Here is a 12348-nt window from a genome sequence, read left to right as displayed (position 1 = left end):
CGCCACTGCACTCCAGCCTGGGCGACAGAATGAGACTCGGTCTCAAAAAAAAAAAAAAAAATTATCCGGGCGTGGTAGTGCATGCCTGTAGCCCCAGCTACTCAGGAGCCTGAGGTGGGAGGATCACTTGAGCCCAGGAGACGGAGGGTGCAGTGAGACGAGATCATGCCACTGCACTTTAGCCTGACCGACAAAGCAAGGCCCTGTCTCTAAATAAATAAATAAATCCATGATTTTTAAAAATGAACAGGTTTAAGAAAATACATTATGTAAATAATAACCCCAAAATGAAGAAAATTATTAACAGAAAAAATCATTAATGTCACATTTAAATGAATGAAGTTTTCTCCATTCCGGCAGGTAACACTAAAAAACAATAATTATAATTAAAAATAAATGAAGTTTAAAAAATAACAAGTTATATTTTCTTCTTTACAACTCCCAAATTTTGGAGATCTCAAATAGATTTGACTGACATTCAGAGCATTAAAAAGTAACTTATTGCCTCCATCACACTACATTTTTAAAACTAATGTATTAAAAAATTTTGCGGCCAGGCGCAGTGGCTGACGCCTGTAAATCCAGCACTTTCGGAGGCCAAGGCAGGCCGACCATGAGGACAGGAGTTCAAGACAGCCTGGCCAATATGGCGAAACCCCGTCTCTACTAATAATACAAAAATTAGCCGGGTGTGGTAGTGCGCACCTGTACTCCCAGCTACTCAGGAGGCTGAGGCAGAAGAATCGCTTGAACCCGAGAGGTGGAGGTTGCAATGAGCCAAGATCACACCACTGCACTCCAGCCTGGGCGACAAAGACTCCGTCTCAAAAAAAAAAGAAAAGAAAAATAAAAAACAAAAAAACTAGACGGGCATGGTGGTGCACACCTGTAATCCCAGCTACTTAGGAAGGTGAAGCACAAAAATCACTTGTACCCGGGAGGCAGAGGTTGCAGTGAGCTGAGGTCATGCCACTGCACTCCAGCCTGGGTAACAGAGCAAGATTCCGTCTCAAAAAGAAAAAACAAAGGCCAGGCACGGTGGCTCACACCTGTAATCCCAGCACTTTGGGAGGCCCAAGAGGGTGGATCACACGGTCAGGAGTTTGAGACCAGCCTGACCAACATGGTGGAACCCCGTCTCTACTAAAAATACAAAAATTAGCTGGACGCAGCAGTGCGCGCCTGTAATCCCACCTACTCAGGAGGCTGAGGCAGGAGAATCGCTTGATCCCGGGAGGCGGAGGTTGCAGTGAGCCAAGATTGCGCCACTGCACTCCAGCCTGAGTGACAGAGCGAGACTCCATCTCAAAAAAATAAAAAATAAAGAATAAAATCAAAGAGACAAAAAAAAATAAGAAATGGCTCTAAAACGACAAAACAGTATTCCTAAGAGCACTTTCATTTAAATGAACTTTTGCTTCAATCATACTCAAACTAGATATAAAAGAGTCGACAAAGAAAAATTTTTCTACTTTTAATTTTATTTTGGTAAAAGTGAGAAAAAACCTTTAATCACATTATCTGTAACATATATAGCATGGTTTCCAAAGACACTTCCCATAACTATGTCAGACAACTTCTGCTTATGATTTTTCAATCTAATTTTGGAATTAAAAGATAATTTTCTATTAAATACAAAGTTTTTTAATCTGTAAAATACTATTTATTTGTCCATGGACTGAAAATTTTATTTTTCATTAGTAAATTTCAACAGATAATTAGCACACCATCATTTCAGAAATTCTAACTGAGCCTTTGTAAAAGTTCAGCTTTCCGTTGCAGAAAACACTATACAACTTCATTATTTCTGAAAACTGACAGTATCATCTTGAATGAATTTTCATCCCCTAAATCAAAATCCACTAGGTTCAAAACTTCACATTGATCACAACAAAGACAATGCGGCAAACTTCAAAATCTCACAGTGTATTTCCTAAAAACAGTCCTAACTTCCAGTCACAGTATACGTATACAATAAAAACTACTCGGGGCCAGGCGCAGTGGCTCACATCTCTAATCCCAGTACTTTGGGAAGCCGAGGCAAGAGGACTGCTTGAGCGCAGGAGTTTGAAACCAGCTTGAGCAACATAGTGAAACCCTGTTACCATCTTTTAAAAAATAATTTTAGGCCGGGCACAGTGGCTCACGCCTATAATCCCAGCACTTTAGGAGGCCAAGGCAGGTGGACCACGAAGTCAGGAGTTCGAGACCAGCCTGAACAACATGGTGAAACCCCGTCTCTACTAAAAATACAAAACTTATCTGGGCGTGGGGCGGGCGCCTATAATTCCAGCTACTCAGGAGACTGAAGCCGGAGAATTGCTTGAACCCTGGAGGTGGAGGTTGCACTGAGCCAAGATTGTGCCACTGCACTCTAGCCTGGGCAACAGAGTGAGACTCCATCTCAAAATTTTTTTAACTTTTGGCAGGGCGCAGTGGCTCACGCCTGTAATCCCAGTACTTTGGGAGGCCAAGGCAGGTGGATCACCTGAGGTCAGGAGTTCCAGACCAGCCTGCCCAACGTGGTGAGACCCCGCCTCTACTAAAAATACAAAAATTAACCAGGCGTGGTGGCACGCACCTGTAATCCCAGGTACTCGGGAGGCTGAGGCAGGAGAATTGCTTGAACCTGGGAGATGGAGGTTGCAGTGAGCTGAGATCGCACCATTGCACTCCAGCCTGGGCGACAGAGAAAGGCTCTGTCTCAAAAAAAGAAAAAAATTTTAACTTGTGAGTTACATGACATTATAATGCCTACAATAGGAAAGCCAATAAGAAAGAGCAATGCGGCCGGGCGTGGTGGCTCACGCCTGTAATCCCAGCACTTTGGGAAGCCAAGGCAGACGGATCACTTGAGGTTAGGAGTTCAAGAACAGCCTGGCCAACATGGAGAAACTGCAACTCTATTAAAAATACAAAACTAGCCAGCTGTGGTGGCACACGCCTATAATCCCAGCTACTCGGGAGGCTAAGGCAGTAGAATCACTTGAACCTGGGAGGCGGACGTTGCGGTGAGCAGAGATCGTGCCACTGCACTCCAGCCCAGCAACAAGAGCGAAACTCCGTCTCAAAACAAACAAACAAAAAAAGAGCAGTGCCTAAGCAACTCCTATAACTCTTGTAATAAATTTCTTAACCAAATCCTCCCATTTATTTCATTTGAACATTTACAAATTATCTACTATGTGCCAATTGTGATGCTCAATTTCACTTAAGTCAAAATCTTGAACTAACCTAAAAATAGATATATCCAAACTACCACAAACAAACAATGAGCTGGTAAGACAGTGTAGAACAGTGATCACAAAAAGGGGAGAAATGAGGTGAGTACTATGACTGTCCCAGCTTACTGCTTTCTGCTTGGAGAACTTACAGGATGCAGTGTAGGGAGAGAGAACGTGAACAGAGCCTAGTAGTCTCCCTGAGTTGAGAAGACAGTTGAAAATTCTGGGAGACCAAAACAAGTAAAATTTGCAAGGCAGAGCACTGAAGAGAAGAAAGGCGCATGGAGACAAGAACTGCACAGAAAGAGACTAAAGATATTGCCTTCCAGTCTTCAGGTGAATACTTATCAATAGATGGATATAAGTCAACTACCCAAGGCCAGGGAAACAACCATCTTGTGTTAGTCCATTTGCATTGCTATAAAGAAATACCTGAGGGTGGGTAATTTATAAAGAAAAGAGGTTTATTTGGCCACAGTTCTGCAAGCTACACAAGCATGATGCCAGCATCTGCTTCTCATGAGGGCTTCAGGGAGCAATGAATCGTGACAGAGAGGGAAGGGGAACTGATGTGTCACCTAACAACAGAGGGAGCAAGAGAGAAAGGAGTAGGTGCCCGGCTCTTTTTAACAATCAGATCTCATGATAACTAATAGAGTAACAACTGACTCATTACCAAAAGATGGCACCATGCCATTCATGAGGGATCTGCCCCCATGACCCAAACACCTCCCACTAGGCCCCATCTCCAACACTGGGGGTCACATTTCAACATGAGATTTGGAAGGGACAAATATCCAAACTATATTACACTGGGAGGAACAATCCTTGCAGCTCATACAGGCTGGAAACAGTTTGTGTTCCAGTGACATGGGGGGAGAAAATCTCATAATACGCTGGCCGCGGTGACTCACACCTGTAATCCCAGCACTTTGGGAGGCCAAGGCAGGTGGATCACCTTAGGTCAGGAGTTTGAGATCATCCTGGCCAACATGGTAAAACCCCGTCTCTACTAAAAACACAAAAATTCGGCAGGCGTGGTGGCACATGCCTGTAATTCCAGCTACTCGGGAGGCTGAGGCAGGAGAGTCACTTGAACCCAGGAGGTGGAGGTTGCATTGACCCAAGATCGCGCCACTTCCAGCCTGGGCGACAAGAGTAAAACTCCATCTCAAAAAAGAAAAGTTAAAAAAGGTGAATCGCTTGAACCCGGGAGGCAGAGGTTGCAGTGAGCTGAGAGCACGCCACTACACTCCAGCCTGGGCGACAGAGCGAGACTCCAACTCAAAAAAAAAAAAAAAAAATTATAATGTATTCCTGCCAGGCATGGTGGTACACACCTCTATTCCCAACTACTCAGGAGGCTGAGGTGGGAGGATCACTTAAGACCACAAGTTTGAGGCTACAGTGAGCTATGATCATGCCACTGTACCCCAGCCTGGGTGAAAGAGCAAGACTCGGTCTTAAAAACAAAAATTAAATAAGTAAATAAATAAACAAACAAAAACATTTGGCCAGGCACGGTGGCTCACGCCTGTAATCCCAGCACTTTGGGAGGCCGAGGCGGGTGGATCACGAGGTCAGGAGATCAAGACCATCCTGGCCAACATGGTGAAACCTCATCTCTACTAAAATACAAAAAATTAACCAGGTGTGGTGGCTCCCAGCTACTTGGGGGGCTGAGGCAGGGGAATCGCTTGAACCCAGGAGGCGGAGATTGTAGTGAGCCAAGATCGCGCCACTACACACCAGCCTGGCAACAGAGCAAGACTTCGTCTCATTAAAAAAAGAAAAAAAAAAAATTTATAATATATTCTTTATGTTCACAATAGAAAAAAGCATAAGTAGGCCAGGTGCAGTGGCTCACACCTGTAATCCCAGCACTTTGGGAGGCTGAGGCGGGCAGATTACTTAAAGTCAGCAGTTTGAGACCAGCCTGACAAACACAGTGAAACCCCCCCTCTACTAAAAATACAAAAATTAGCCGGGCATGGTAGTGGGTGCCTATAATCCCAGATACTTAAGAGGCTGAGACATGAGAATCACTTCAATCCGGGAGGCAGAGGTTACAGTAAACCGAGATCATGCCATTGCACTCCAACCTGGCGATAGAGCAAGACTCAGTCTCGAAAAAAAAAAAAAAGAAAAGAAAAAGAAAAAAGGATAAGTAAACTGATCTTTTTTTTTTTTTTTTTTTTTTTTCTGAGACAGGGTCTCACTCTGTCACCCACCCTCAGTGCACTGGCATGATCCTGGTTCACTCCAGCCTTGGCCTCCCAGGCTCAAGCAATCCTCCCACCTCAGTCTCCCGAGTAGCTGGTACTATAGGCACACACCACCATACCCAGCTAATTTTTTTTTTTAGATGGGGTCTCACTATGTTGCCCAGGGTGGTCTTAAACTCCTAGATTCAAGGTATCCTCCCACCTTGGCCTCCCAAAGGGCTGGGATTACAGGCATGAGTCACGTCCCATGGCAAAATATTTTTTTTAAATAATGGCTGAAATTCTTCCAAATTTGATGAAAATTCTAAACCACAGATCCAAGAAGTTTAATGAATCCTAAGCAGAAGCATTAAAAGAAAAAAACTGGCCGGGCACGGTGGCTCACACCTGTAATCCCAGCACTTTGGGAGGCCAAGGTTGGCGGATCACGAGGTCAGGAGATCGAGACCATCCTGGCTAACACAGTGAAACCCCGTCTCTACTAAAAATACAAAACAATTAGCTGGGCCTGGGGGTGGGTACCTGTAGTCCCACCTACTCAAGAGGCTGAGGCAGGAGAATGGTGTGAACCCAGGAGGCAGAGCTTGCAGTGAGCTGAGATTGCACCACTGCACTCCAGCCAGGGCGACAGAGCAGGACTCTGTCTCAAAAAAAAGAAAAAAAAAACTACACCAAGACACACCACAACCAAATAACTTTAAAGCACTGATATAAAGAAAATCTCAAAAGTAGCAAGAGAGAAGACATTATTTATTGACGAGCAAAGATAGGAATGATAGCAAGCTTCTTTTCAGAAACAATGTCCGCCACAAGACTGTGAAGCAAATCTACAACTAGCAAAAATATCTTCTAAAAACAAGGGCAAAATAATGACTTTTTCAGACATTCAGAAGCTGAAAGAATTTCTTACCAGCGGACGTGAACTACAAGAAATGTTCAAGGAAGCCCTTTGGGCAGGAGGAAAATGATACCTTTTGGAAAGATGGAAATCTAGACCTGCACAAAAGAATGAAGATCTCCAGAAATGGTCAATATGTGGATAAATGTAAAATTCTCCTTTTTTTGTATTGTTTACATATCTTTAAAGTGACTTTTTTTTTTGCTTTTGAGACAAGGTCTTGCTGTCTCACTCAGGATGGTGTGCAGTGGTGCAATTAGGGCTCACTGCAGCTTCGGCCTCCCGGGCTCAAGTGATCCTCCCACTTCAGCCTCCCAAGTAGCCGGGGACTGTAGGCACGTACCGTCACACCCGGCTAATTTTTCTATTTCTTTTGTAGAGACAGGGTTTGTAGGCTGGTTTCAAACTCCTGAGCTCAAGCGATTTACCAGCCACCATGCCCAGCCAACTTTTTTTTTTTTTGAGACAAGAGTCTCACTCTGTCACCCAGGCTGGAGTGCAGTGGCACAATCTCGGCTCACTGCAACCTCTGCCTCCGGGGTTCAAGCAATTCTCCTGCCTCAGCCTCCTGAGTAGCTGGGATTACAGGTGCTTTCTATCACGCCTGGCTAATTTTTGTATTTTCAGTAGAGACAGGCTTTCACCATGTTGGCCAGGCTTGAATTCCTCACCTCAAGTGATCTACCCACCTCGGCCTCCCAAAGTGCTAGGATTACAAGCGTGAGCCACCACGCCCAGCCTGTATGCTTTATTAAAAAAACAAGACATGTGTGTTTCAGTTTGGATAAATGAGAGTAACAGCATTTCTAAGCACAGTAATAATAGTAATAGCTGTTAATATTTTTTTAGCCTTGGCCAGGCGTGGTGGCTCACACTTATAATCCCAGCACTTTGGGAGGCCAAGGTGGGTGGATCACGAGGTCGATAGAGACCATCTAGCTAACACAGTGAAACCCCGTCTCTACTAAAAAAAAATACAAAAAATTGGCCGGGCATGGTGGCGAGTGCCTGTAGTCCCAGCTACTTGGGAGGCTGAGGCACGAGTGAGCCAAGATCACACCACTGCACTCCAGCCTGGACAACAGAGCGAGACTCTGTCTCAAAAAAAAAAATTGTAATATTTTACTATGTGCCACACACTCTTAAGTAATTTGCCTGTATCTTCAGCCCCATAAGACTCAGAGAAGTTCAGTAACTTGTTCAAGATCACCAAAAAGTATGTTGGGAGCTGTATTTTCAACCTAGGCAAGCTGACATTTTTGTAGTAGAATTAAGTTGTATTGGTAATTTTCTTTCTTTTTTTTTTTTTTGACAAAGTCTCACTCTATCACCCAGGATGGAGTGCAGTGGCATGATCTCGGCTCACTGCAACCTCCACCTCTCGGGTTCAAGCGATTCGCGATTCTCCTGCCTCAGCCTCCCGAGTAGCTGGGATTAGTAGAGACGAGGTTTCACCATGTTGGCCAGGCTGGTCTGGAACTCCTGACCTCAGGTGATCAGCTCGCCTTGGCCCTCAAAGTGCTGGGATTACAAGGGTGAGCTACCGCGTCCGGCCTTATTTTTTGGAGGGGCGGGGGGAGGGGAAGAGGGACAGGGTCACATGCTGACACCCAGGCTGGAGCGCAGTGGTGCGATCATAGCTCACTGCAGCCTCAACCTCCCCAGCTCCAGCAATCCTCTCACTTCAGCCCAGAAGTTACTGAACTCTAAAAAGAAATAAATATTTATTAAATGTTGACTCCACCAGCTCACTATTCTGCTACAAAGACCCACAGGTTTCCTAATTTTATTTTTTACTTTTTTTTTTTTTTTTTTGAGACGGAGTCTCACTCTGCCGCCCAGGCTGTAGTGCAGTGGCGCGATCTTGGCTCACTGCAACCTCAGTCTTCCAGATTCAAGCGATTCTCTGGCCTCAGCCACCCGAACAGATAAGATTACAGTCATCCACCATCATGCCCGGCTAATTTTTGTATTTTTAGTAGAGACGGGGTTTCACCATGCTGGTCAGGCTGGTCTGGAACTCCTGACCTCAGGTGATCCGCCAGCCTTGGCCTCCCAAAGTTCTGGGATTACAGGCGTGGGCCATCGTGCCCGGCGAAGGGTTTCTTAATTTTAATATGCGGTTTTCACGTAGCAACATCCCAAAAGATCGATTAAAAGCCACCAAGCAAAATGATTCAGACAGTATCGCTCAATAATATGTTTCGTAATAAAAGTTCAATCCTTTGACTCAAACCTAATTTGTACGTCTGTACACCAAGAAGCATTAGTACTGCTAATAAAACAAGCTACCCATAACTTGATACTATTCAGTTCACGGTAACAAAGCTTTTCCTTGTGCATAGCAACCTAATAAAAGCAGATCCCAAGTTTTCTCCAGCTCGCAAGAGACAACACAGATGAGGCATAGGAACGTGGCGAGTTACCTCAACGTTGTCTGTGAGACCGTACTCAGAGTGAGGATTTTCTGCAACCTAGAAAACAAAACACCGGTCACAGAGATATAAGTCCCCCCTTTCTCGCTGCCTCCCTGCACACCGCCACCCTGAATCCACGGCCTCCTGATACCTGCGTTTGTCCCTCCAGCATCTGTTCTGGCTCCATGGCGGACCCTGCAAGTCACAGTCCCCGGATACCAGTCTTGGAAAACAAGAAGAGCCGCGAGTTACCTGGGAGATTTCAACACGAAGACGCCAGGATGGAGTGCAGCCCAGCCCCCGACCCCGCCCCTCACCCCCCCGGGCGCGGGAGCACCACGAGCAGTAGAGCAGCAGAGTGGGACAGTCCACGACTCGGCGCCTGCATGGGGTCTGGAAACTCTACGACAGTCCCAAGTACCTAGAATAAGTGAGAAAGTGGGGGAAAGGGAGCTGATTACCCGCACCCAAGCCGTTCGTTCTTAAGAGCCCTGCTCCGCGCCACCAGCTCCCAGCACAAACAGCTCCGGCCGTAAGTGACGGCTGTCGCACAACTAACGCGCCTGCGCAGAACCTCCCGGCGGACAAGAGGCAGGGAGGCGCGCAGATCCGTCCTTAGTCCCCAAGGCTCTCTGCTGTCCGCGTGAGTCCTGGCCAAGGTCTGGCCTCGGAAGCTACGAGCTACAATCTTTCTTCACACTACCCACCCACGAAGAGCGTCACCCCAGCTGCAGACCAAGTGACCAGCCCAGTTGGAAGGGGCTTGGCCCGATCAAACCTCGGTGCTGCCTCAAAGCATCTGCTGAAGCTCTTCCTCGACCAACTGAACTTCCTCACTGAGTGGTTCTTACTAGAAAATTATAAGCCCAGTCTGACAGTCTCTGAAAGAATGTCAGTGTTTTACTGTAAAGCCAAAGATGGGGGAAGAAGCAGTTTTGGGGGTTTCCTGATCAGCTTTTATTCAAGCCCTTAAATCTGTGAATATGCGATGTTAATGCCACCTTACATTTGTATTAGATTAGCAGTATGCAACTGGCTTTCCAAACCGTGGTCCTACTGATAGTAATGTAGTTGTAAAACGTACATAGGATAATTTGCCTCCTACACAGTGTGTAAATAGAAAAAACATCTCTTTACTTGGATTTTTTAAAATTCCAATAAATTCCATTTATTTTAATGTAAACAAAAGTGATAACACGCAAACTTCCTGCCTTTGACACAATTATATTTGTAATTGCACTTTGTAATATGAAAACTTGAAAACATTTGGAGTAAATGATGGCATAACAATATGGTGGAATATAAGCCATTAAAATTAAAAATTGTGACTACATATACAGAAATATGATATACCATTGAGTTTTACTTCCAGCTGGCGTTAGACTACAACTTAATATTGCTACTCTAAAAAGTCATGGATACAGATCTAAAGTAAATAAAATTTGGTTAAGAGCTAGACATATAAATCAGTTTTTAAAGTTTTGCAGTGTATACTTGTAAATAGTATTGTGATTGGTGACAGCTGTCGTGGAACTTTGAAGATTTTCTATGTAATGCTGATGCAAATGTGTATGCATATGTGCAGGATGTATAAATTGCCTAATAGATATATTAACTCAAATTAAGATTAAATGCTTTTCAAGAGTGAGAAATAAAAAGGGCATACGTACAAGTAGAGAATGATTGGGACTTTTTTTTTTTTTTTTTGAGATAGAGATGCTCTGTGGCCAGGCTGGAGTGCAGTGGCGCGATCTCGGCTCACTACAACCTCCGATTCCCTGGTTCAAGCGATTCCCCTGCCTCAGCCTCCTCCTGAGTAGCTGGGATTACAGGCACGCGCCACCACGCCTAGCTATTTTGTGTGTGTGGGCGTGTTTTGTTATTGTTTGTTTGTTTGTTTGTTTGTTTGTTTTGAGACAGTCTCGCTCTGTCGCCCAGGCTGGAGTGCAGTGGAGCCATCTCGGCTCACTGCAAGCTCCGCCTCCCGGGTTCACGCCATTCTCCTGCCTCAGCCTCTCCGTGTAGCTGGGACTACGGGCGCCCGCCACTATGCCCGGCTAATTTTTTTGTATTTTTAGTAGAGGCGGGGTTTCACCGTGGTCTCGATCTCCTGCCCTCGTGATCCGCCCGCCTCGGCCTCTCAAAGTGCTGGGATTACAAGCGTGAGCCACCGCGTGCCGGCTTGTTTTTGTTTTGAGACGGAGTCTCACTGTCGCCAGGCTAGAGTGCAGTGACCCTCTTTTTTTTTTTTTTGGCTCACTGCAACTTCCGCCTCCCGGGTTCAAGCGATTCTCCTGCCTCAGCCTCCCGAGTAGCTGGGACTATAGACGGGCGCTACCACACTCAGCTAATTTTTGTATTTTTAGTAGAGACAGGGTTTCACCACGTTGGCCAGGATGGTCTCGATCTCTTGACCTCGTGATCCGCCTGCCTTGGCCTCCCAAAGTGCTGGGATTACAGGCGTGAGCCACCGCGCCTGGCATATTTTTGTGTTTTTAATAGAGACAGGGTTTCACCATGTTGGTCAGGCTGGTCTCAAACTCCTGACCTCGTGATCCACCCACCTCAGCCTCCCAAAGTGCTGAGATAACAGGCATGAGCCACTGCACCCAGCCCTTAATTTACATTTTCTAAGTACTGACAGTGTTGGTAAAGTAGTAAACTAGAAGAGCTCCTTCAGGGCAGGAGACCATGTCTTAGATATCTTTATACTACACAACATGCTTAATACATTGTAGGTGCAGAATACATATTAAGTTGGGCTGGTTCATAGTCAAAATTTGATATTAATATATGCATTGATACTTCGAAAGCAAAAAGAGAAAAGACATAAAAATGTTTACTGAAGGGAGCAGCACAGAATAATTAGCTATCATCCAGGTTTCCATCGATCTAGGTAAGAGATACTGATGTGATTTACCAAAAAGTTTCATTGAAGTTTTTGCATTTAAAACTTACTAATTGATAGCGGGTCGTGATGCACATGCCTGTAGTTCCAGCTACTTGGAAGCTGAGGCAGGAGGATTGCTTGAGCCTGGGAAGTGGAGGCTGCAGTAAGCTGTGATGACAGACCAAGACCCTGTCTCAGAAAAAGAAAGAGAGCTGGGTGTGATGGCTTATGCCTGTAATCCTAGTACTTCGGGAGGCCAAGGCCAGGAGTTCACAACGAACCTGACCAACATAGCAAGATCCCCATCTGCAATTTTTTTTAATGATTAAAGAAATTATTTTTTAAAGGAAGAAATAGGAAGTATAAAATTAATTGAAGATACTGCAGAATACTGACTTTTAATGTGAAATTAATGATTCTAAAGATGACTTGGAAACATGATTGTAACAGAAATTTGTAGTAATGTGTACTGTCTGGAGAGGGGTAAATTAAAAGAATGAGAAGACGGCCTGGGCAATATAGTAAGAACTCGTCTCTACAAAAAAATTTAAAATTGGCTGAGTGTGGTGATTCATACCTGTAGTCCCAGCTACTCAGAGGCAAAGATTGGAGGATCACATGAGCCAAGGGAGGTTGAGACGTAAACTATGATCGCACCACTGCACTCCAGCCTAGGCGACAGAGCAAGACCCTG

The 12348-nt window shown here is 45.1% G+C and overlaps 1 protein-coding gene across 5 annotated transcripts in view; it reads right to left on the bottom strand.

Moving 5' to 3' along the window:
* DPY30 (dpy-30 histone methyltransferase complex regulatory subunit) overlaps window positions 1-10435 on the bottom strand; it is a 29784-nt gene extending 19349 nt beyond the window's left edge. For 2 of the 5 annotated variants that reach the window (XM_063623824.1, XM_063623826.1), the window contains exons 1-3: window positions 9226-9329; window positions 8916-8987; window positions 8774-8821 (exon numbers count right to left, since the gene is read on the bottom strand). In XM_063623824.1, the coding sequence (XP_063479894.1) occupies window positions 8774-8821; window positions 8916-8951 (84 nt within the window). In that variant the 5' untranslated portion in view covers window positions 8952-8987; window positions 9226-9329. Of the gene's footprint in view, window positions 1-8773; window positions 8822-8915; window positions 9017-9185 lie in introns of all 5 variants that reach the window. The other 3 variants (XM_055253572.2, XM_063623825.1, XM_055253573.2) reach the window with 3 other exon arrangements.
* Window positions 10436-12348: the final 1913 nt, after the last annotated feature.

The sequence above is a fragment of the Symphalangus syndactylus genome, chromosome 18, assembly GCF_028878055.3.
Source record: "Symphalangus syndactylus isolate Jambi chromosome 18, NHGRI_mSymSyn1-v2.1_pri, whole genome shotgun sequence".
Lineage (NCBI taxonomy): Eukaryota > Metazoa > Chordata > Mammalia > Primates > Hylobatidae > Symphalangus > Symphalangus syndactylus.
Note: the sequence above shows the minus strand (reverse complement) of the source record. Positions and strands in the feature narration are given on the sequence as shown.